General features: G+C 47.2%; 1 protein-coding gene across 5 annotated transcripts in view; it reads left to right on the forward strand.

Moving 5' to 3' along the window:
• SLC2A9 (solute carrier family 2 member 9) overlaps positions 1-25864 on the forward strand; it is a 224015-nt gene that overhangs the window by 92708 nt on the left and 105443 nt on the right. For all 5 annotated transcript variants that reach the window (XM_003800182.3, XM_023519317.1, XM_012811639.2 and 2 more), the window contains one exon: positions 20913-21045. In XM_003800182.3, coding sequence (XP_003800230.1) covers positions 20913-21045 — 133 coding nt within the window. The remainder of the gene's footprint in view (positions 1-20912; positions 21046-25864) is intronic.

Raw genomic sequence — 25864 nt, forward strand, 5'->3', positions numbered from 1 at the left:
AAAAAGAAAAAAAAAGAAAAGAAAAGAAAAGAAAAGAAAAAAAAGAAAGGAAAAAGACCTGGAGTGCAGGGTACAGGCTGTACACTACAGTAGTTCCCAATAATTCTGGCACAACCAATTTTACATCTGGTAAACACATCCAACCATCATCTATGGCAAACTCTTGCTCTTATGCTAACAACCCTAGGCCTTTTTCTTTTCTTTTCTTTTTTTGAGGCAGAGCTTCATTATGTTGCCTTCAGTAGAGTTCTGTGGCATCACAGCTCATGGCAACCTCAAACTCCTGGGCTTAAGTAATTCTTCTCTTTCCTCGGCCTCCCAAGTAGCTGGGACTATAGGTACCTGCCACAGTGCTGGCTATTTTTTTGTTGCAGTTGTCATTATTGATTTTAACTGGCCTGGGCCAGGTTTGAAACTGCTGGCCTCAGTGTATGTGGCCAGCATCCTACCCACTGAACTACAGGTGGCACTGCCACTCCAATTCTTTTTTACTATATATTAGTGTTACAACTGGGACCCAAAGTAGTAGGGCTGCAAATAGACATCGGTTTGTTGCTACCTGACGTGCTTGAGTATCAACTTTTTTTTTTTTTTCAGTTTTGACCAGGCCAGGTTTGAACCCACCACTCCCAGTATATGGGGCCAGAGCCCTACTCCTTGAGCCACAGGTGCAGCCCTCAGCATCAACTTTAGTATTCCCTAAAATAACATGTCCTTGCCCCTTTTGGTGCCCTTTGCAATGCATTACTGCCACCTTGCCAGGTTTCCACACAGCTTCCAATAAGTTTAATACCTCTTGGTGATATTTGATTTGTTTTCCAGCTGAATTTAACAGTCCTTTTTCTTTATATAGTGCACCATGTACATGCAGGGTTAAAAAGGCATACTTTGAATCAGTATAAATGTGGACTGTCTTATCTTTACTTAATTTCAGAGCCCCAGTGAGTGCTCTAATTTCTGCCTTGTGGGCAGATGTCCCAGGCAGGATTCCTTGAGCTTCTGTTACTTCACTGGCTATAACTACTGCGCGTCCTGCCTTTCAGCGACCAAAGGCATTTATAAAACTGCTGCCATCCACAAATAAAGTTCAATCAGGTTTTGTCTTAAAGTTAGTTTATCAGCTTCTTGAACAAGTAGAGCTGTTGCTGCTAGTGCTCTTAGTCAGGGTGGCCAGGCTCTAGCCATTCCATCTACTTGTTTAGACAAGTATCAACAGGGTGAGTCCATGACTCCAGGGTGTGTGTTTAAACTCCTATTGCCACCTTCTCTTTCTCTGATACATACAAAGGAAAAGGCTTCGTTAAATCCAGGAGGCCAAGTGCCAGAGATATCATTAGCTTTTCTTTAATGGCTCAGAATGCTTTTTCCTGAGGGACCTCCTACAGTAGGGGCTCCTTTCATCCTACTTTGTGGCTTCATACAAGGCTTAGTAAGCACAGCAAAATTCAGGATCCAGAGGTGACAGAAGTCAGATGCCCCTAAAAATTCTTGCAACTGCCTCCTGGTCTTGGGAACAGGCAGGTTACACGTCACCTGCTTTCTCTCCAGGCCCAAGCTCTTCTGGCCTTTTGTTGCTGTGAATCCCAGATATTGTACTTCTTGTTGGTATAACTGTGCCTTCTTTCTGGAAATTTCATATCCACAGTTCTCTAAATCTTTTAACAACATATCAGTTCCTTGAGCACATCCTTTCCTAGTCTCATGGCCTAATAGTAAATCATCCACATACTGCAGTGAGGTGCACTGTGACTGTTGGGCAGGAAAGTTTGACAGGTCCCTGACCAGTGCTTTCCCAAGGATTGTAGGAGTTTTTGAACCCTTGTGGCAACAGAGCTCAGGTATGTTGTCAAACAACTCCATTTTGAGAGTCTTTGCATTGGAAAGCAAACAGCTTCTGATTTATTGGAGTCACTCAGATAGTAAAGAAGGCATTTTCCAGATCTAAACAAGTGAACCAAGCAACCTCTGCTGATACCAAGCTAAGAAGGGTACGGGTTTGGCACTGTTGGGTGCAGAGTTACAGTAGCTTGATTAACTAGTCTTAAGTGCTACACAGGGTGATACTCTGAGGTTCCCGGCTTTGGTACTGGCAAAGAGGGGTGTTCCATTGTAAGTGGCAGGAAAGAGTAATTCCATAAGACCGTAGCCTGTTTAAAGGGGCCTGCATTCCCTCTAGTGCCACCTTTGGCATTGGATACTGCCTTTGTCTGACAGGTGGTGCCCCTGTCTTTAGTTCCACATATGCAGGTTCCTGGTTTATGGCCAGTCCAGGGGGCTCGTTTTCTGCCATACCTTAGGCCACTTAGCAATTAACTCTGACTCTAAGTTTTCTTGTTCTGGCCTCATGAATAATCTCCATTCTTCTTCCTGGGGTACAGTTATAGTTAATAGATGTGGTGTAGAAACCTTGAGATCAACAATTCTCTTGTCAGGAAACATTATCGTGGCTTTATTTATATTTCAGGTGGGTCCTCTGGATTAGGAGCTACTAGTACTTGGCCTTTTAGTTGGTCACCAGGTCTTTTAACCTTTTGTTCTTCTCTTTTAGCTACCATAGCAATTGTCCTCTCAGCCACGGGGGTGGCTCTAACACTAGTGTCAACCAGGTGTCTCTGTATGGGGACTGATCAAGGTGTCCCGGCTTACCAGTCACTACTCTTTATACCTACTTTACTACACTTATATCTAAACTCCTTTCTGATGGTCAGCCTGCTCCAAAAGATGGCCATTCTAGCTCAAAAGATTTCCCAACTTTTTAGGGGTCATAGTAATTCCATAGACCCCTGCAAAGCCTTTTTAAAAAATTCTGAACCATTAACCCTACGAGAGATTCCTCAGATGGTGCAGGACCCATTCCTGCAGCACAGATAAGCAAAGTAGGGGGTGTTTAAAGATCTCCCAGGCGTCCACCCAGCTGTACCTCTTGTGACACTTTAAGGACCATCTTAGCTAAGGTGCACCCATATAAATCCTGGGCCTGGTTGCTGCTGTGCAGCAAGTCACCATTATGTCTTATGATGTCTCCATGGAACTGCAGGTCAGGGCCCAATCAAGCTCTATAACTGTGACTAGTCATGGAGCTATGAAAACAGTCACTTACTCTTTCCCACACCACTTATTCGCAGAGGCTAAACACTTCCTCCTAATCCCTTCCATTCTAGTGAGGCCCTCTGCCCCGTGGAGGATAATCCTTCCTCCTGCTCCTTTTTGCCACTCTAACTGAGGCCCCCTGCCTCATGGAGGTCAATTCCTTTTCTGGTTGGTCCTTTTGTACTGAGGCTCCCACCTCAAGGAGGTGATCAAGCTCCTCTCCCACTCTCTGGAGTGGGCTTTGCTAGTATTATACCCTTTTAAATCCACGTCTAGGCTCGGCGCCTATAGCTCAACCGGCTAAGGCGCCAGCCACGTACAGCTAAGGTGGCGGGTTCGAATCCCCAGCCCAGACCCACCAAACAACAATGACGGCTGCAACCAAAAAATAGCCGGGCGTTGTGGCGGGCGCCTGTGGTCCCAGCTACTTGGGAGGCGGAGGCAGGAGACTCGCTTGAGCCCAGGAGTTGGAGGTTGCTGTGAGCTGTAATGCCATGGCACTCTACCCAGGGGGACAGCTTGAGGCTCTGTCTCAAAAAAAAAAAAAAAAAAAATCCACATCTAAGTCTAGATGTGCTCTTCCCCTGTATGTTCATTTCTTTTTTGGTGAGTTGCCACCGCAGAGGACCATCATGTGACCTCCTCACCACTCCGCTGAGTGTGTAATCTGCACTGGAGCGCTCTTAGGGACCAGCATCAGTCAGGGCACTGGGGAGTAGCCCCAAGGGGTCCTACACTGGCGTGGGGAAGCCCCCAGAGTCTCTTGGTTCCAATCCTCCTGCTTGTCTTCTCTGTCAGGGAACCAGAAATGTTGTAGGAAAATGGTGGATTAAAATCGATAGACACTTGGCTTGGCACCGGTAGCTCAGCAGCTAGGGTGCCAGCCACATACACCGGAGCTGGCAGGTTTAAGCCCAGCCTGGGCCTGCCAAACAATAAGGACAATTACAACCAAAAAATAGCTGGGCATGGTGGCGGGAGCCTGTAGTCCCAGCTACTTGGGAGGCTGAGGCAAGAGAATGGCTTAAGCCCAAGAGACTGAGGTTGTTGTGAGCTGTGACGCCACAGCTCTCTTCTGAGGGCAACATAGTGAGACTCTGTCTCAAAACAAACAAACAAACAAACAAAAATACCTGACAGACACTTGCACCAACAATATAGTGGAAGGAACCTTTAATTTCCAGAAGAACTCAGGTGACTCAAGGTGTAAAATGCTGAGTTCTGGAGAACAGTTTCTTCTCAAACTCTCTTATACCTTTTTTCCTTCAGTTCAGAATCAGCCACATTGTTATGGCTAACAGGTATTAGAAACCAGGGAATTGTTATTGGTTACATAGTCTTTTTTTTCTTTTGCTTTTCAAGGTAATTTCAGCTCAGTGCAGTTTGTTTTTATCTTTGGAGGAGTTCTCCTGCAGCTGCCTGCTGCTCTCTCAGGGTCACTGAGAAGTATAAGATTTATTTCTCCTTCCTCAGTATGTGAACTTTTTGGAAAGCCTTACAAACTTTTTATTTCATCCTTGATGTAAGTCTTTTTTTTAATTGTGCAGGGCTCTCAGTAGAACCTGATCAAGCTATAGACTCATTTTCTTTCATTCTAGGAAATTCATTATGTCACTTGTTTGATAAGTTTCTCTGCTTCTCACTTTTCCATTCTCTCTTTCTGACACTCCTCACCTTCAGATAATGGACCGTTCTATTTCTGATTTTGATTTTCCTTCTCTCTTTCTCTCTCTATCATTTGGTTCTTTATGGGAGATTTTCTCAAATGAATCTCCCAACTCATCTACTTCATTTTTCATTATTGTTATCATATTTTCTATTCTAAGGGCTTTTCCCCCGTCTGTTCCTTTTTCACAGCATCCCATTCTTGTCTTCCTGACACGACGTCTACACCTCACCTTTGAGGGTGGCACGCAGGGCCTTTCCTTGCTGCATTCTGTCCTGCTGCTTCATTTTCTCTACACTGCAAGTTGCTTTATCTTTCTGTTGGTTTCTTTTAGTCTTTCTCCTTCATGTTGGAGACTTTTTCAAATGTCTGGTGCCGAAGCTCATGTTTAAAAAGAAGCTGAGCAAGAGCTCTGGGTGAGAGACAGGGATTCCCTCAGGGTGAAGAGAGGGGGCCGCATGTCAGGGTGTCGGTGCCCATCCTCTGGGGGGTTGGGTTCTCTAAGTGGGACAGAGGCAACCAGGCTGGGAGCGGACCCACTGCAGGTAACTGAGGCCTCTGAAGCTTATTTTTCTGTTTTCAGTCTCTTGTTTTGCTGCTGTTCCTGGTTAAGTCCATGCCTGGTAGTTCCACGGATTGTGAGATAGAGCTTCTGGTTCTCAGTGATGATAGTGTGTCTTTCACGCCATCTCTGCCTTTGCCGGTCCCTCCATGCTGAGCCACCAGCAGTCTCTGGGGCAGTGTCCTCACTTCAGAGGCCCAGACTGCTACTTTGTTTCTTCTCTATCTTCCAATTCTGGACTGGAAACCTCTTGCCCAATGCTGCTGTTTCTCCTGTTCTTGTGTCCTTGGGGTTCATGCTTCCTGTAATCCCTGTACTGCCATGTTTGGGAGTCTGACAAGATAAATAAGGATGGACCATCTGCCTTACTTATTATGAACTTTACTTTAAAAAAATCCAATACATAGAAGGCACCCAGGAAACTTCAAAATAAATGGATTTTGGAGTGATCAAGTATAAAAGCCAGATCTGAATGTTTATTGCAGCCCAATTCACAATTGGTAAGTCATGGAAGAAGCCAAAGTGCCCATTGACCCACAAATGGATTAATAAATTGTGATATATGTACCCATGTAATATTATGCAGCCCTAAAAAAGATGGAGACTTTACCTTTTTTATGTTTGCATGGATGGAGGTGAAACATTCTTCTTAGCGAAGTATCTCAAAAACGGAAGAAAAAGCATCCGATGTACTCAGCTCTACTATGAAACCAATATTTAAGCACCCACACTTCCATATGAAAGCTATAACCCAACTACAGCCCAAGATGAAGGGAGAGGAGGAGGGAGGGTAATTGGTCAGACCACACCTATGGTGCATTTTACAAGGGTACATGTCTAATCTACTAAGTGTAGAGTATAAATATCTTAACACAATAATTAAGAAAGTGCAGTGAAGGCTATGTTAATCAGATTGATGTTAGTATTTCAAATTGTATATAAAACCAGCACATTGTTTTTATGCACACCCATAAATTCATTAATGTATACAGCTATGATTTAATAAAAAAAAAAAAAAGCCAGATCTGGAAAACCCTCTAAGGAAATCCTGGGACATTCATATCATGAATGAGGGGCTGAGGCTCAAACAGCAACCAACTTCTTTTTCTTCTTCTTTTTTATGGTGGAGGGGACAGAGTCCCACTTTGTCACCCTCGGTAGAGTGTCATGGCATCATAGCTCACAGCAACCTCCAACTCTTGGGCTCAAGTGATTTTCTTGCCTCAGCCTCCCGAGTAGCTGGGACTACAGGTGCCTGCCACGACACCTGGCTATTTTATTTTAGAGATGAGGTCTCACTCTGGCTCAGGCTGGTCTCAAACCCATAAGCTCAGGTAATCCACCTGTCTTGGCCTCCCAAGTGTTGGGATTACAGGTGTGAGCCACTGCACCTGGTCATAGCACCCAACTTCTACTTGAATGCCTCTGATAGCAAAGCCCTCACTACCTTCAGAGAAGTGGCTTGTAGCAGGAGGTGACTCTATGTCAGAGTGGCCTGAGTTACTTAAGGAACTCCAGGGGCTCCAGCCCTATCTCAGACCTGAGTCAGAACCCTTAGAGGATGTCTCACTGGTGAAGGGCCAGTTCTGACTCACATATGGAGTCAAGAAGCAGAGTCAGGCACATCTTTTACCCATGAGGGCTCATGTGAGGGCCTGCTCTTACCCCTGAAGTGTCCCCCCAAATGAAACATTTGGGTCTTAGAGTCTGTAGACACCCCTCACCCAGGCTGCTGCCCACCCTGGTCCAAGAAAAGGAGCAGAACAAGCTTCTGGGCCTGACTCACAAGCCTGTGTTAGATTAGTTCACCTTGCAAGTTAGTGTGGACCCAGTGGCTGCCACCCAATCACCAAAGGACACTCTGTCATGGGAATTAGGAGCAAAGGCTAGGAGTATGGAGGCAAATTCTCTTTATGTGCACAGAGCAGTGGGAGCAAGGTTCTCCCTTTCCACCCAATCTGGGTAGATTTAACACCAGCTGAGTGGTAAAGCCCAGGTTTATGGTGGACGCTTTGGGTTATGGGAACAGTGACGATGGGAGCCACTGGGGGGAGTGTTGCAAGGAACTGTGCTGTGGGCTTAGTACTTTGCCTGGGACTTACTTCATCCTCAGCACAATCAGCAGTGTGGAGTTTATTTTTCCTGTTGTCCTGCTAGGGAGAGAGTGGCTCATAGACTTACTTAACTTTCAGGCTGCAAACTGCACAAGGAGCCAGCGGCACAGGGAGAGGTCAGACCCAATGCCCTGGCACCCATGCCCACATCCGGCCGCCTGGCCCTGCTGGCTGCTCCAGCTCTCTCAGCGGCAATGTGTGGTTGAGCTTCGAGAGGGGCAGGGAGATAGAGCTCCAGGCCTCAGGCACTGCCCAATAGAGTTACTCAGGTGAGCCACTCTCCTTCTCTGGGCTTGGGTCTCTGCCCTGACCTGTGGCCCAGGCGAAGAGTTCAGTGGGCATTTAGAGCACAGTACAAGGCCTGCTTGCCTCACACAGCCAGATGGGAATAAGCAATATGTGACCTGAACCCCTGAGGACTTAGACTTTTAGATTCCAAAAATTAAAGAATTAAAGTCACAAAACTTGTGAATCACAGAAACTTGGTCATAGAACATTAAAGCCACAAGTGTGTGGTTCTAATGGCTTTGCCAAGACTCTTATATAACAGGAAGGATAGCTTGCTGGAATTACATGACCAGACCCCTTCTGGAATGTAGAAATCTCCTTCAAAACTAGGCCAACATTGTTATCTCTGTTATCAAACATTTGGCAGGTGGGGCACATGGCATGCTCTTGTGTGCTTGGTTCCACAGACAGCAGACTGCGGAGCAGAGTGGCTTGTCAGCAACCTCACAATTACAAAGTAGTAGGCTGGGGTTCAGAGCCAACCCCAGAGGTGGAGTGGCTCCAGGTCTGTGCTCCAGGTTTTCAGGGCACTTAGTTGTGGTGCCAGAGGTGCGAGAAGCCGTTGCACTCCTGCCTGTCTGGCTTCCGGGCGGTGAGCTTGTCCCTTCTGCAAAGGATAACATTTTGTCCTTCTAATTAACCATTTGTAAATTCCCTATGCCTTTCTAACAATTTCACTTTTTAAGTTTTTTTCTTTTTAATTCCACGTCAAAACCTTCCATGCCTCCTCTTTTCATTGGGAATAATAAGAAGAATTTGCAAAATTTGATTCCTTATACCTGTAGCTCATTTTCCTAGAACAATGTGCATTTCTGGTAGACACAAAGGACAGTTCTTAAAACCCCCAAATCCCTAAAGACCATTATTTCTTTAAAGGAACGAACTTCTCTGAGCTCACAATTACATTTTGACATCACCCCTCAAGTTTCTGTGGGTGAAACATGGCAAATTCTTTTAAAAAGTGTAGAGTTTTGCTCTGTGTATTTTACTCTTGATTTTCCGTGTACTTTGGGACTGATAAAAGATGTTCTTTAATAAAAAGAAGAAAAATGAAAAGAAAGAAGAGGGGTAGGGGGAGAGACTCTGGGTATCAGAAGAGAGGTCTTCTCAAGGCTTTTGTTGAATAATGAATAATGACCTGTATGTGCATCAGAGAAAATGACACAAATGAGAGGCAGGAGGCAAAACATCAGGAAAAAAAATAAACCAAACAATATAAGGAGTCTACACACATATGAAAACAGTTTGTGTTTCAACTGGCCCAAGTGGAAAGGCCTCCTAGCATATGGGCACTGGCTGGAGTCCTTATAAGCATGCTGCCTCCATAGTGGGACCAAATTTACCTGGAATAAAAGGTTCCTTGGACTCCATCTAGCAAGGCTAAAAAGCTTCTAACCAAACTGATTCCAAGGACCTTGCTTTATCCAAGAATGAAACGCAATGCAAAATACCACAAACAACTATGTAAAATTCACGATGATTGACATTCAATAAAAAATTACCAAGTATGCAAATAAGAAAGAACTATAACCCACAACTGGGAGAAAAGTCAACTAATAAAAACAGAAGTTTCAAAGATGGTAGCATTTGCAGACCACAGTGTTGAAACGGCTACTACAGTATACTCCATGTGTAATAAAAGGCAGAGAAAACAGGATCATGATGAAAAATATGGAAGACACAGAGACCCAAGCCAGACTTCCAGAGCTGATAAATATATGAAAAGCACAGAGGATGGAATTAAGAGCAGGCTAGACATGGTGGAAGAAAAGATTTGCATACTTGAAGAGAGAGCAATGCAACACGAAAGAAAAAAACGAAGAAAAGATTCAATGTCATATGGACATCTAAGGAAAACTATAAGCGATAGCTAACATCACACTTAATGATGAAAGATTAAATGTCTTTAAGAACGAAGTGCAGATGTCATCTCTCTTCACTACCACTCATCATTAATGGTCTTTACTGGTAGATGTTCATCTATGCAGAAAATCCTAAAGATTCAACAAAACACTGCCTGTATTAATTATGAGTTTATTGAGGTCACAAGATACATACCCAATATACAAAAATCAATTGTATTTTCTGTATGTTAGTAATGAACAATTAGAAAGGGAAAAGAATTCTTGTAATAGCATTAAAAATGAAATACTTAGAGACAATTTATCAAAATAGGTACAAGATTATACACTGAGAACTATAAAAAAACACTGTTCAGAGAAACCAAAAGAAAACCTGAAGAAATGCACAGATAAACCCTGATCATGGAATAGAAGACCTATTAGAAGGCCGATCTCAAAGTCAGCACTGACGCCAGTGCAATCTCAGTCAAAATCTAGAGACCTTTCCTTTTGAAATATAGAAAATAGATGAACTGATTCTAAAATTTATATAGAAATCACAGGTCCTAGAATAGCAAAAGCAATTTTGAAAAGAAAGAACAAAACTGGAAGTCTTTGTGACTCCTGATTTAAGACTTATTATAAAACTACAATAATTTAGTGTAGTGTAATATGGCAAAAAAAAAAAAAAAAAAAGGAAAACATATCAATGGAATAGATAAAGAGAGAAGTAAAGCCAAACATTCATGGTCAATGGACTTTCAACCAAGATAATACAATCATCTTTTCAATAAATGTTGCTGGAACAATTAAATATTGATCTGAGAAGCAACTGGGAGCTGGCTATGGGGCTGTTCAGCAGTGGCAGAGGATGGAAGGTAGTCTGGGCTCCCAGCTCCCTGTTCCTGGGAGAGACCCACTTGATGAGCAGAGCAGCGTGGTCATATTTCTCCAGGAATGTGCACCATCTTAAGGTTGTTCTTGGGCCGGGTGCAGAGGCTCACACCTATAATCCCAGCATCTGGGAGGCTGAGGGAGATGGAACCCTTGAGCTCAGGAGTTCAAGATCAGCCAGAGAAAGAGACCCTGTCTCTACTAAAAGTAGGAAAAAAAAAACTAGCCGAGTGTTGTGGTGGGTGCCTGTAGTCCCAGTTACTCAGGAGGCTGAGGCAAGAGGATTGCTCAAGCCCAAGAGTTTGAGGTTGCTATGAGCTATGATGATGCCACAGCACTCTACCTAGGGCCACAGAGTGAGACTCTTTCTTAAAACAAAACAAAACAAAAACCTTTTTTTTTTTTTTTTTGTTCTGGGAAATGTAGACTTTTAAAATCTCTCTTTGCTTCAAGTAAACATTATGTTTCTACTTGAAAAGCTCGGCTTTGACAAATGTGTCCATTTACTCAAATTCCAGGTCCCACCTCTACTCATTAAAAAAAAAGAAAAAGAAAACAGCAGGGAATCCATGGCTTCAAAATTCAGCCAGTGCGTAACTCAAAACGTTTATTTATGGTCCGGTATGTCTGGAAGGAACAACAGTTCACTCAGTCCAGTCGCCTCATTTTCTCTGGGAATCTGAGGCCAGAGGGAAATGACTTCTCCAAGACACACCAGGATGAGTAGCAGTAATGACAATGGTGATGATAACATCAAGGACTTGCACAGCACTCAGTCCAGACCAGGGCCCCTCAGAGGACCTTACACCTAGACTCGCTTGACTGCGACAACCCTGTTGAATAGGTACAATTATTTGGGATTACACACATTTCTGGGTGAGGAAGCTGAGACATAGAGAATTTAAGTAACGTACCTAAGTTCCCTCTGTCAGTAAGCCGGAGCGGGAGGCACCAGCCTAACTGCGGGCAGGGCTTGTGTGCTGTGTTGTTACCCTCACTGCCTTCCCAGGGGACTTGGGGTCTTTGGATCAGGGCAACCAGATCCCCACCTGGGAACCCCACAGCAAAGCCTACATCCAGTCCTGCAGAGGCCCTGTGTGTAGTTTCTGCGGCCCTGGCTGACGGCCAGTAATCTCCCACTCATGGTGTCTCGGCTGAGTGGGACCCCAGCCCGTGAAGCAGGCACAAGGAACACAGTCACATAGTGAATGTGCTCAGGCTGATCTTAAAAGGGTTTGCTAGAGGCATGTGCCAGGGAGGGTTAGGGGGGCCCTTAAACTTTCCCCCAGCAGGTGTCAGGGAAAGCCCCACAAGGGAGATGGCATTTCAGTTGACACAGAGGAAAAGAAGGAGTTTGCCAGGCAGAAAAACAACAAGTCAAAGGCCTTTTGGGCAGAGTGCAGGGCTCTGAGGTGCCAGAGAACAGGAGCTCTCGAGGGCAGCTGGGAACCACTGGAGCTGGGAGGGAGTCCAGGGTGGGAGCTGAGGCTACACGTGCAGGGACCTTTATTCTGGGAGTTTCCACAATGAGGTGTGTCCTCTCCTTCCCAGAGCCCTGGACACAGCTGCAGTGATGCTGGCTGGGTGTCCTCACCTGCCCCAGTCTCCCAGGCCCACCCTGTGCTCACCCCAAATCCCTACTCCCATCATGAAAGGAGGGATGCCCAGCATGGCTGGCGACAAGAAACTGCCAAACAATGGTTCTTAGTTTGAGATCTCTGCACTTTGGCTTCATTCTCCTCCCAGTATTCAAGCTATCTTGAAGGTGAGGAGAAAGACCCATCTTCACAAAAAGTGACCTGGCCCAGGACCTCTGCCCATCAGAGTCCAGTCAGGGGCCCACCGGGCTGGGACACAAGCTGATGGCAGAGAGTCCATGTAAGCGCCAGGCCCCACCGGCCCCACCACTGCCTTGCTCACGCATGACTGTTCTGTCCATCCTGTCCTGTCTGGAAATATGTGTGGATTGGATGAGTTAAGGGATGAAGATATTTTTATCCCTTTGAAAATCAAGCCACAGACTTTACGTTTCCCAAGAATTGAGAGGACACTCCTAAGAGGAAGGGATGTGGGACAGCGCCCTGGAGAGAGGGTGCTCTGCCAGAGGGCCTGGTGGAGGAGTTTGGAGCTGGGTGTGCACAGGCAGACCATCAGCAGCCCCACTGGTGCAGCATGTCTGGAAGGAACAACAGTTCCCAGTCCAGTTGCCTCATTTTCCTGAGACGGTGACTGAGTGATGGTGACTATCACCAGGGATGGTATCCAGCTCTGTCCCTCATGGCACGCATATCACAGTGGGCTGGTCTAGGCAGGGGCACAGGCTTGTAGGAGTCAGAGGTGGGAGATGTGGATGGGTGGGTGGCAGCAGCATGGTGCCAGTGGGGCCAGGTGGCGTAGCAGGGAAACTGAGGCTGAAGCTCTTTGTCAGCATTGCCAGATGCAGTGAGGCTGGCTGAAGTCTGGGAAACACGTGCCAAGAAAAGGTGGTGTGTTTCTCAGTCTGGACACCACCCAGTGGCAAAGAGCTCAAGGGTAGGGGCACCGGATGGCTGGATATGAGTCCAGACAGTGTGGGAAGAGGAGGGTACAGGCTGAAAAGCTGGGTGATGTGGGCACCCCAGACTGTCTGTGCCTGCTCTCAGTTCCCAGGTTGCTGCTGGGGTCTGTGATGTGAGTTCTCTGCACTCAACTCAGACCCCACAGCTGCTGGGATTGAGGGCAGCAGATCTGCCCTCAGACCCGGTCTTTAGCCAGGATAGGCCCCTGAACTTGGCCCCTGTATTGGCTCCCAGTTGTGTACCAGACCCATGCTAGGACATCACCTCTGCCACTCTCACAGCAATCTTGAAAAATAGGCGTTAATTGCTGTTCTCATTTTCTCTATAAGAAAACTGGGATTAGAGAATGAACAAGTGATTCATTCAAGGTTCCATTGCTAATAAGTAGAAGAAACAGAATTTGAACCTTAGGTTTAACTTCAAATTCTCTGCCTTTTCTGTGACCCTGGGGTCCAGAGACCCCAACTCTGTGGGGCTGTGTAAAGAACAGACTGACAGCCAAGGTCATTGGTTGGGCAATGGCACATCCCTGGCCATTGAAAACCAAGCCCCACACCTATGGTAGCCAGAATGGAGGTCATTTAGGGGCAAGTACACATCACATGCTGCATCCTTGTGGCTTTGCAAGCCTTAGAACACACCACGTCTGTCTTCCTTTCTTGACTTGTCTTTGGAGGATGCAGATCTGATTACAGAGGATCCACAGTGGGGAACGTGGAAGGAAGTGGCAGATGAAGTGAGTGGTGTGAATGGGTCTGCACAAGGAGACACGGAAACCACAGAAACAGAAGGTTGGCAAAGGGATTAATGATGGGCTTCAAGTCCAGGAGAATTATTTAGAAGAGAGTGGCAGCTAATTCCCTGGGGAAGAGAGGACAGGGGTCTCTACACAGAGAATGGGGTCTGTCTTAGCAAAGTCCACTCAAGTGTCACCTGTGTGGCCACATACAGTGGTCAGTGGTCAGTGACAGCACAGAGGGTGAGCACATGGGGCTGATTCCCAAACAGCCATAAGAAGTGTCACTGTGAATCTTCGATTCCTTGGCATCCCGTTTCCTCAGCTGTGAAATGGGGACGCTGGCCGCGTGTTATGAGGATGAAATCCAGTCACTGCGTATGACAGGAGCTCAGGAAATCTCACCCCAAACGTGACTCCTCTGTGTAAAGAGTACTTCGAATTAAAGGCCCTTGGAGATGACAGGCCTGGGAAGGGGCTTTCTCTCTTTTTCATAAAAAAAATATGCATCAAAAGAACAAAAGACTTCCCTTCCGCTCCCTGCCAGCTCATTGTATATTACAGGAAAGAGGATCAAGAATCCAACCAGACCTGCCCAAATCATTATAATACTGCCCCTCAGGTTGATATAATTTGCAAAGTGAATCATTTACAAGTCAGGCTGCTCCCCCCATCATTCGCCCATGTGTTTCTTCATCCTCCCTAGTGCCCCTTTACTGCCCCTACATGGAATTGCCAATATTCCTCATCTACCTCCTCTCTAAAATGAGGGGGTGTGAACTTCTGGGTCCCCCTGGGATATTGGTAATCACTCTGTGACTCTCCCTGTGAGCACGGGAAACAAATCTCTGCCTCTTATGAATCTGCCCTAATTCTGAGTTGATCTTCTGTTGAACCTTCCAGGGCAACAGAGACTTAGCAAATTTGGTTATGTTCAGCAGTGTCTTGTTACAGGAAGATGAGACCCAGTGGAGAGAAAGCGCCCAAACACCACATTTATAAGAGGAAGGGCTTTATTCACCAGCCAGGAGCTTACAGCATACAGGAATTCCAAATGGCCACGCTCCCTGACTGGCCTGGTCTTTCCCTTTTTATCGACAGTCAAAAAGTTCCACCCCACAGGTACCCTTCTCATTGGCCAGTTTAAATCAAGTGGAAGATGCTATTCCAGCCCCTATGGAACTACAGGATTTCACAGAACTTGGAAATTTCTGAGTTACAAATTCCCAAGAGCTGGGTCACCATGGAGAGGACCTTGCAGGTGTATCCTGTTCTCCTGGACCTCACCCTTCTTGGGTATCCTCTCTCATTGTGACCAGGGGTAGGCCAGGGCAGCTATTCTGCAAACCCCCTTAAAAATAGCATGGATTTTTCCCTGTTTCTCTCTATAATAATAAAAGGCTAACAAATTTCATAAATAATTTCACTACAGTACTCTTCCCTGGGCAGCATCTCTGGCCTCAACTTCCTTATCTGTAAAGTATGAGTAGTATGGATTAGCTTCTGATCTTACTTGCCCATAAAATTGCTTGAGAACCAAGCAAGGCAGGAGACATCCAAACCCTTTGAAATGCAGAAAATGTTGGAGGAACATTTTTGCAGGAGAGAAAGATGGCCCTGGGCGGTGCCATGTGAGCACTTCTCTCAGATCTAGTGCTGGAAACCCCTTTCCTCCTGGTAAGTGTGAAGCCCTTGGGAAGTCACTGCATTGCTACTGCTAACAGAGAAGGGAGGGTAGCCGCCCAAGCCTATGTTCTTGAGATTCCTGTCATTGTTGTTTTGGAAATAGAATTAAGCCATGAAAATAAACCACAAATAAGAGTTCTAGAACAACACATTTGCTGTGATGAATTAACTTGTCTTAGCAGCTGGCTTGTACTTAGTGTGGTCAGGTGTGGGGATGGGGACAGAGTGGTCCCATAGGTCCAATCTTTAAAGCCAGGGCCACCCACATGCTTCCCACCCCCAGGGCTCTGTGAAGCTGTGGCCAGCAGGGTGATTCCCTGAGGGATTGAGAGTGAGAGGAATGTGGAGACTTGGTCAAAGGGACTTGGTGAACATTGACTAACTGGTGTCCCTTGTGACAGCTCCAAAACAAGTGGGAATCTTTGTTAACTTAAAAGATTTAGGAAAGCACCCCACCTGAGCTCAGGCCGCACACTGTTTCTCCCTGAAGGGCTATTGCTAGCACCTGCTGTACCTTGTGCAGAGCAAGTTCTTTGAGGTTTTGGTCACAACATGAGCTATTAGAGGTGACCTTGAGTGATCCCTGATGAACTCTGCATGGGACTTACTACAGAGGAGTGGATGGATGGTTTAGCCCAGGATAATTACATATAAAGTCTCCATGCAGCCAGCAGCTTCCAGGAGAGAAGGCAAAGTGGCATTGTTTCATACCAAGTGCCACATGATCTGAGGACTCATGTCAAGGAAACAGCATCGTGCAGGTGAAAGGGAGGCACTACTGGCAGAGATCTCACAGACCACCAAGGCTTGTATGAAAGGTCTTTATTGGGGAGGGAGACCACAGAGCAGCACCAAGGAGGAGAGAAAAAAAGAGAGAGATTAAAAGAAAGTGTGTCCTTATATAGGTTCGGTTAAGGGAAGGCTTAGAATGATGATGGACTGGTAGAACAGCCAATGAAGAGTTGTTAGGGGCAGGTCACAAGTTTTAACTTTTTAGCAGGTAACGAGGTAAGTTTTGCGAGCCAGGTGCTCACTCAGCTGAACACCCCAGTTTCTCACATGACCTTGTATGAGTTTTCTCTCCTATAGACTGGAAATCAAAATAACAACTTGCAGGGGAATATTATTTATGATACAGTAAGACACCAGGCCTCCAATAGGATCCCACACAGGGAAGTTTCGGCACTTTTAATGGTGTGTTAGGAGCGGCTGTCTGTTGCTTCAGGGTCTCTGCCTCTCGCTGCAGCTGCACTTGTCTGTGCTGCCGTTCATCTCCACACACGTAGTCAGTCACCAAGTGTGTGTGGAACGGGGCAGACAGGGAGCAGACAGACCCCGAGGAACACAGTCTGGCAGGGGAGACACCCCTGTGCACACCTTGCTACACAGGTGACAAACGCTTTAGTGGGATTTTGTACCAGAGGGGAGAATGCTAAAATTCAAAGGATGAATGGACAGTGAGGGCATAGAAAGGGTTTCTTGCTAAACTGAATTAGTAGGGTTCTTTGTTGCAACTGGATTTTACAAGGAAGTACACAGCTAGGCCTAGAAGAAGTTTCAGTAGACTAACTCAAGTTTGGCCAAGCCAAGAATCTGTCAGAGGTGTAGACTGGACAGGAGATTTGGAATCTTGAGCCCATAGATGAGTCTTAGGCACAGTTCTCCAGGAAAGGGACCTTGAGATGGACACTTGTGGGATCAAGTTGCTCAGGGAATCTGCTCAGATTGACACCTACAGGGGATGAGGGGAGCAGGACTCAGTCCCAACAGGGTCTCAGCTGAGCCCTGGAGCTGGGTGGCCCATCAGAACATTTTCTATCAGCCAGTGAATGCAGTTGGTTCCTGGCAGGGGGTGAGTAGCAATGGTGGAGGAAATATGCTTTGAGGGCAGTTCCAGGAGGGGCCTGGCTGTGGTCCTTGGCAAATAGTGTCCTGGAGCCACCAGGAAGACCTCTCCATTCTGAGCCAGGCATCCCTGCAGCCACCAGACAGCCCTCTCCATTCTGAGCTGGGCACTGCCATCTGCTGCAGGTGAGGCAGGTGCAAGGTGGGTCCTAGGACAGCAGCCTACCATTAGCTACACATTAGAATCACCCCAAACCCCCGCCAGCCCCTAAGCCACACCCCCTGCCCATTAACCCCAAATCCCTGTGGGAGGGAAATGGGCATCAGGAGATTATAAAGCTCCCCAGCTGGTCCAGTGGATGGCCAAGTTGAAGAACTACTGCCCAGAGAATTGTGCCAGATGGATGGAGAAGGGGTCTGCCTCAGACCTGAGACAGGTATTCCCGGAAGCTGAAGGAGAGCAAAGGAGAGTGTGCCATGGTGGGCAAGGGGCAAGGGGGTTCCAGGAAGAAGCGAGTGGTCACCAGCAGCAAGAGCCTACACGGTGCCACGCCTGAACAGGAGGGTGCCCAGCTTTTGTAAATGTGCCTGGAATCTGTTTTATTCAGGTATGGTAAGGTGGCATGTGAAGACTGTTGCCTTTGAAAGAAGAGTTTGCTACTCACAGCTCCCTGGAAGAGGGAGCGACCAAGCCATGCAGGGCACTCAGGGAGCACGAGGCTCATCAGGGGACAGAGGAGCAGCAGGAAGCCCAGCCTAGAGCCCTTGTTGCGGCCCTCTGGGTGGGAGTGGGTGAGGCAGGGGTTAGGGTCGACTACTTGGAGTCACGTCCACAGGCTCTGGCACACAGGGTGGCCCCTCGTTGCCTGGTGCCTGGCCCTGTGGTGACTTGGTGCATGAGAACTAGATGAAGAAGGTAGGCCGTGGCGTTGACTGGTGGATCTGCGTGTGAAAGGTGTACTCTCAGGCAGGTTGCTTCCTACTAGCTAGCTCTGGGAAGGGCTGTCTCCAGCACTAATCAGGCCCCCAAATGCCAAGGGATAATGCAATATAGAATATATAAAACCTAATTGATATACCAACCCCATGGGCTCCTAGCTTAGGGGTCAGAGTGGGCCAGATACAACTCCAACTCATCTCTTTGGCAGGAAGCTGAGTGCAGGGCAGAACTTTCATGAATACTCAGAGTAGCCCTGACCCTGAATCCTGCAGAGCTGCAAAGAAGAGAGAGAAGGAAACGCAAAGCCCCATGTGAAGGGCACTGCAGTGGGTGGCTGAGACTCTCCAGAACCAGAAGGCGCTCACAAGGAAAGAATACCAGCTTTCATTGTCTATTGCAGCGGTTCTCAACCTGACAAGGGTTCCTGTTATGACCCACAGGAACTGTATTAAAGGGCCACAGCATTAGGAAGGTTGAGAACCACTGGTCTATTGGCTCCAGAGACCCCACTTAGATTTTCACCCACCTTGTCCCTGGCGGGGTCACACACTGCTACCATGCCAGAGACGGGAGGGGTAAACGGAGGAAGAGAAACAGAGACGTGAATGGTCTGCCTCCTGGCCCTGTGGTCCACTGCCGGTCCCAGCCCAAGGCAGGCGTGGGGGAAGTGGAGGAGAGGCAAGAGGTCTCATTCAGCCCATTCAATCAGGTTGGTCTTGATTGTTACTTTGCACTGCCCATTCTGATGTCTAAGCTGAAACTGTGACTCTAGGGTAAGACTCTTGTCAGTCTGTAAAACCAAGAAGAGAAGACCTGAGCCCCTGGCATGGGTGGAGATAGAGAACCTCCGTGGGTTCAATGATAACGATACGAAGGAGATGGAGAGCAGGGATGGATTTTGAAGACATCTGGGCTGTGCTTAGGTGTCAGGAAGCTGTGTTTGTAACAGACTGAGCAGAAGCTGGGCACATAAACATCACTCGTTATGAGAGTAATAGCCTGAATCTAAAGAAATATAAAGAAAAAACATCTCATTTAATTGCCAAAACAGACTTGCAAGGTAGATCTTGCTGTTCTCCTGTCTGTACCCAGCAGCACTGAGCATCCCCTGTCCTGTTGGTGATGTGGGTGTCCCAGCCAGCACTGACCCCCTGCTCTACTTGTCTGGGGCACTGTGGGCACATGGGAACATCCTTTCATAAGAACTTGACTTGGGTAAGATCACTGATTTCAACTCAGAAAGGTTTTTTGCCGTCTCATCATGGTCCGGGGGTTACTAATGGAAAGGACCAAAGTTATGTGTAGCTTGGGGAAAATGGGACCTCAAGTCTTTTAAAAATAGAAACCTTGCAGATTAAAGAGCAAGTTAACAGAGTTATCACAAGGCCTGTTCACCATGCCTGACAGGGGCTAACACTTGATAATCATTTCAGCCGGCTATCCTCCCTTTCATCCTGAGAGAAACAGCAGGTGGACAGACTCTGATGACCTGAGTCCCAGAGTTGGAAACTCATGGGTGTTGCCAAACACAGTGGGCTCCCATCATCCCCACACACTGTGGTCCTGTGTCAGACAAGTAATACTCAGTGTGTAAAAACAGGCCTTTTTTCTAAATAGTTCCTGAAAAAGGCAGAGAATCCTCTCTTCAGAGGCAAAGAGCTCTTTCCTGTGACTGATGCATAAGAAATCCCTTATGTGGCAATACACAACTAATACCAAATGCTGAGTCCTGCCTCCTCTCTGGACCAAGTGCCCAGGTGAGCTGAGGGACTCTGAGGATGCTTTGGCTGAGGCAGATGCAAGGAGCTCAGTCTCCCTTCTCCTGGCCCCATCCCAGTCTGGTGGCCTCTCTGCTCCTCCCTGGCCACAGCAGCACATCTTTCAGGCCTCCCAGATAAGAATTCGGGTTCTGGGATCCTAGGCTTGGTGTTTGGTCAGGCCACCATGACCAAATGTGTCCTCTGAGGCCAAGGACTCGGCATTTCATCCTCTCTCCCCGAGCCCTGTCCGCCCCCCCCACCCCGCCCCTTCCTTCAGTGGCAGAGTGAGATCTATTGTGTAAACCTGGGTAAGAAAAAAGCAGATGAGGAAGGAAGAACACTGCCCTGATGGGCATGGTGTCGGGCTCCACACTGCTGGCAACTGTCACTGCTTGGAGTGGGCTGGATGCCCCTTGAATAGTGTAGGGTCCCACTGGCCTTCACAGAAGGCTGGAAAATGAGAAGTCCTCCCCACCCAATAGGCGACCTGTGCCCCTGGCTTTCCCCACTCTCATGGGGGCTGGCCAGGCACTGTGGGCCTCAGATGGGTCTGATGATAGCACCCACATTGCCTCTGTGCCCCTGTCTGTGAAGGCTCCATTCTCACAGGAGCACAGGAGGTGGCTGTGGGGGTGAAGAGAAGGTGCCCCAGAGTGGTGGCCTTGGCTGCCTGAGCCACTGCTTTTCAGAGCCAGCCCCAGGCTCCTCTCTCTCAGGGGTCTCTGAGAAGTCACTGGCTTCAGGGTGGGGGAGATGCCATGCACGCGGGGGCCAGCGTCTAGCGTGTTCACTTACCTCCCAGCCTTTTTACAAGGGGACCACGCCAGGCAGGGAAATAGCCGGCAGAGCCTGAGCTGCACAGCTCAGTCGCCCACGTCCAGCGTAGGGACCAGAGGCCACCTGCACTCAGATGCATCTTCTTCCCCTTGCAGGAGAGCACCTGGCCATACCTGTTTGGCGTGATCACCATCCCTGCCTTCGTTCAGCTGGTGAGCCTGCCCTTTCTCCCTGACAGCCCACGCTACCTGCTCTTTGAGAAGCATGATGAGGCCGGAGCCATCAAAGGTAGGGCCTGACCCTTTCCCATGCAGCTCCAGCCGCTCCATGGGTCAGCACAGCAAGGTGGCATGCGCTGGGACCTTGACTGTTTCTCCTCGCAGGCTCTGTGTGAGGGGTGAGAGCACCTCCTCATTTCTTCTATGGGGGGGGGGTGCAGAAAGTGGCCACGGGGCCACCTGGTCAGTCTGGAGAAACTAGGACAGACAGGACCCCTACTGGACAGTGTCTTTCCACAGCTGCCTCTCCTTGGCTGCAACCACAGAGATAAAGCAAAGCCCGGTTCCTAGGAGAGGGGGGTGCACGGCAGCCCCCCTTTTACTCCCTCCCTGTCCTAATATTTGCAAGGAAAGGAACAGACGCAAGTGTGGAATGAGGGCCAACCTGTGCTTCTGCAAGGGAGGAAGGAGTGTACCATTTTCTAGGAGAGGAAAGTGAGGCTCCAGTGGGGCTGGAGTCGCCTTAGGGGCTGTCCATAAATGCCCTGAAAGGTGAGCAGCAGTACTGGGTCAGATTCAAAGCCCAGCTTGCAGAATAAAGCTTCTATTGAGCTCCAGAAAGACAGTCATTTTGCCTAGAGATACTGTCCCACAAACGGCCACAGTACTGTAGTTTCATGAAACAAGACACAGCTGACAGCCTTCAGTTAAGTGTGGTAACCAGCTGCCTGCACATCCCAGCTCAGCTGCTGACCTCAAGCAATTCTTCCAGCTTTGCTGAACCTCAGAACCTGCATGTGTAAAGAGGAAATGACACCCTTCCCACACAGGGTGTTGTGAGGATCCAATTAGATGGTCTGGCTAAGGTCCATAGTATCATCTGCTATTGTTTTTGCTGAAGACTCTATCCATTTTCTTACTCATATTCTATCCTCTAATTTAAATTCCATTGACGAAAAAAGAAAAATGAGAATTTTACCTTTTGAAATTCAAACTGTTTTCTGAATTAACAAATGGCATAATGAAGTATTAATGACCGCCTGTGTTTGCCTAGTAGTGTAAGGTTCAGATTCAGACAATGTCGTCCACATCTGCATTTTGCTGATGAAGATGTTGAGGCTGACGGGTGAACTCACTTACCTGAAGGTGGGATGTAGCTTGGAGAGGTCTTTGAAACTATGATGGAAGCTATAGCGTCTCCCTCAGTGGAGTGCCCATACACACAAAATCTTGCCTATAGCTTGGTGGGACTGGGACTTGAGCCCTACCTTCCCCAGAAGCCCACATGGGCCCCTGGTTAATAAGATTGGGAAGATTCTGCCCCAATTTCAAGCCAGAAAGTCACAGCAGGATTAGAAGCCAAGGGTGATTTCCCTCCCACTGCCCTCACACCCAGAGGGACATCAGGAAAGGAAAAGAGTGGTAGGGTTTAGGCAGTGTCCCACACAGCGGGTCAGGAGACAAGCTGTCCAAAAGCCAGGTGCAGATGGCTGTCAGATGGTGGAGGCTCTGGAACAAAAAGAGGGTGGCTGAGAACAAGCCAGCCTGTGGATTATGGGAAGAAGTTTCTCCCTCCAGTTCTGTTCCTCTGGTCTGGGAGTATACCCCTCACCCCACCTAGCTGGCACTCCAGACAAGCTTTTGGGACATGCCTTGGCCAAGTACAGTGGGAAGGGATAGTGCACATAAGTGCCAGACAGCGGAGAAGGGTTTAAAGTTTCATTTCACAGCATAATAGGGAGTGAAGAAGTACGGTTGCAAACAGGATAAATATTACATATGTACTTCATAAAAAGAACAAAGTGTTTTTCCTATCAGAAAAATATATTTACATATAATTTTTAAATTTCAGATTAATATAAGGGTACATACGATTAGGTTACATATCTTGTGTTTGTTAGGAAAAGTTCGAGTGTGTCACCCAGGAGCAGTGCCTTATGCCCTACCCTGCACCAGAGGTGGAAGCTGACTAAGCCCCTGTCCCCCCTTCTTGAATTCAATTGCGATTTTCTCTCAAGTGGATCGGTGGTTGTTCATCTACTAGTTTTAAATTAGTACTGAGTACACGGGATGCTTGAGTAAAGCATCTCAAGAATAAAAAGGACAGTTATGGGCCTTAGGCTGAAACAGTTTGTTGAAATTTGCATCCACACTAATGAAGTGTTAATTTCACTCCACACATTAGTAACAATACTGGGCTTTCTGCTGGGCTTCGGGAAAGGCAGCGGGAGGAGATGGTGCCCCCAGCCCTAGGAGAGAGAGTCTGACTGAGGGAAGTGGGAAGACACCCAGGAACTGTTCATCTCTGGGGAAAACTACTTAATTCTGAGCATTCTGCATGTGTTAGCTCACTAAGCCCTCACAACAAACTTGGAAAGTAGATCACATTTTTATTCATGTTTTAAGGCAAAAGCAAACAAAAACTGAAGATGTGTAACATGGCCAAGAACACAAAGCTGGAAAATAAGGGTCCTGGAATTTGAACTGTGACAGTCTGGAACCTATGAGTGTAAACAAAACACACCAAATTACCGAGCATCTTACTGGGCACTGTGGGAGACACCCCTTCCACAGTCTGTTGATAATGTTGGGAAAAGAGGTCCTGTAGCAGTCACCTATTGCTATATTACGCTGCATAACAAAAAGACCTGAGCATACATTGGCTTAATGTAACAGCATTTCTTTTTGTTCACAAGTGCACAGGCCCAGCTGTGTGGTTCTGTTAATCCTGATGGGACTTGGCCTCGAAATTCTTCTTGGGGCCAGGTGAAGTTCACTCATGTGTCTGATGGTCAAGCTGGCTGATCTAGGTTGGCCTTGGCTCTGTTTCACATGTCCCATCCTTCAGCAGGCTAGCCCAGGCATATATTCTCATGGTGTTTACAGAGCTCCAGGAAGAAGTAAAAAACACAGGCAGTTTTTCAAGCCTAAAGTCCCTCCAAATCCTATTGGCTAAAGTAAGTCCCATGACCAAGCTGAAACTCAGAGTGGAGGGGCCTACACAGTTACAGGACAAAGGCCACGGATGTAAGGGTGCCATGGGGCCGTCAATGCACTCTAGACACAGACCCCTTTCAAGATTTCCCACCCCCAGTTCATGGGGGCCAAGATTTAAGTTCCAGACCCTTGGTCTCATTTATTTCTGCCCCTTTGTCAGTTTAGAAGAAGTTCCCAGTGCCTAGAAATAGGGAAAAGAGCCCAGACTTTCACCTCTAGAAAGGGAGATTTATTTAATTGAATAGAAATCAAATGTTACCATAGAGAATGTGATGGGGCAATGCTTCAGAAATTTGGGTCAGGGAAGTCATCTTGATTGGAATCATTTAGTTTGTAAGAGGCAGAAACTCCCCCTACACAGTGTTAGCAAAAGGGGAATTTTGGCTCCTGTCCCTAATGATAAGACTTGGGGGCACTAATTATGAATACTCCCACTCTTTCCAGCCCAAGTCAAAATTAGTCAAAACATCGAGACAGAGGCGGAATAAAAGTGTCACCTTTAGTGTGGATAAAGACTACTCTGAGAATCAGCTTCAGATTTGATGGCCAGTACAGACTTTTACGTTCCTACTCCTGAACTGAACTTGTCACCTACTCATAGCTTCCCTGACAGGGCTCATCCCTGAGAAACTTATACCACAGACAGAGAGTACGTGCTCTTCCAGTCAAGTCCATCCCCAAAAGAAAGGAGGAAACTAGGCTGTACCTGCCTTTTCTTTCCCCAGTTTAACCAATTAGCTAAGTTTTTTCTCCTCTCCTGGGGAGGAATGAGGAGAGGTGGGCGGAGACAAGGTGAAGAGTGATTGTTAAAAAAATTCCCTCCATACAGAAAGTCATATTAGGAGTGAGTGCTAAGTGTTCTTTCTGATGATAGGCAGTGAAAGGGCTGGATTGCCTTCAGGCATGGTAGGATCCAGGATCCTCTTCCTCAAAAAAGCTAGACATTCTTAAGATTTCATTGGCTTTATTCTTCGACCTCTGCCATTTGGCATCGAGTTAACCCTGAGCAGCTCCAACTCCAAGGCACTATCAGAAGGAGAGAAGTTCTCTTTCATGCAGCACACACCTGTCCTGAAGAAAAGAATTCTGATTGGCTTTTCTTGGGTCAAATGGCCACCCTTGAACTGGGAGTTAGAATTCCCTGATTGGTCAGTGTGGGTTACCACCCACTCTTGTGATTGGAAGGCTGTGAGGCTTGATTAGGATTACCGTTTCTCCCAGGAGGACAGGTCCAGGGAAAAGCACAGCAAGAGCAGACAGTATCAGATGCCCAGCACCCCCTGGCTGACTCCTGACCACCTTCCCTGCGGTCTGCGTTGCCCCCTCCCGTGATCTGCACTGGCTTTTGCTGCCAGAACCCCAATCAGGGAGAGACTCAGGGAGCTCTACCCACAGCCAAGGATTCAGAGAGGTCTCAGGGTGCTTCCTTTTTTGTTGTTTTATGAATGGGAGAGAGTGTATTTCTGTGATATGTAGCATTTTGGAGAACCTTTGGAGCATTTTGGAATGGAACAGTAAGATTATCCATTTTTGGCTCCAGTTGTAATTTTGGTTGTCATGTGATCAGAGGAAGTCTATTTCTTATTTTTTGTTTGCTGTTCTGTTGTTATTGTTGTAGAAAAAGATATGTGTATCATGATTAAGTCCTGCCGCCTTATGATAGAAAACCTGAAATAATAGTGTCTTGAATAAAAATTTTATTTCTCTCACACATAAAACAAAAGTTCAGAGTAGGCAATCTGGGTCCCTTTGGGGTCTTTCCGGTAGCACAGACCTGGCTCTGTTCATCTCTTGGTCGTCCGTCCTCAGAAGATAGTCTCATGGTCCCAAGGGGCTGCCGTCATGAGGGTGTTCCAGCAGGAAGCACAGGGCTTCACCACTTCCACACTAGG

The sequence above is a fragment of the Otolemur garnettii genome, unplaced genomic scaffold (assembly GCF_000181295.1).
Source record: "Otolemur garnettii isolate 467f Iridium unplaced genomic scaffold, OtoGar3 scaffold00171, whole genome shotgun sequence".
Lineage (NCBI taxonomy): Eukaryota > Metazoa > Chordata > Mammalia > Primates > Galagidae > Otolemur > Otolemur garnettii.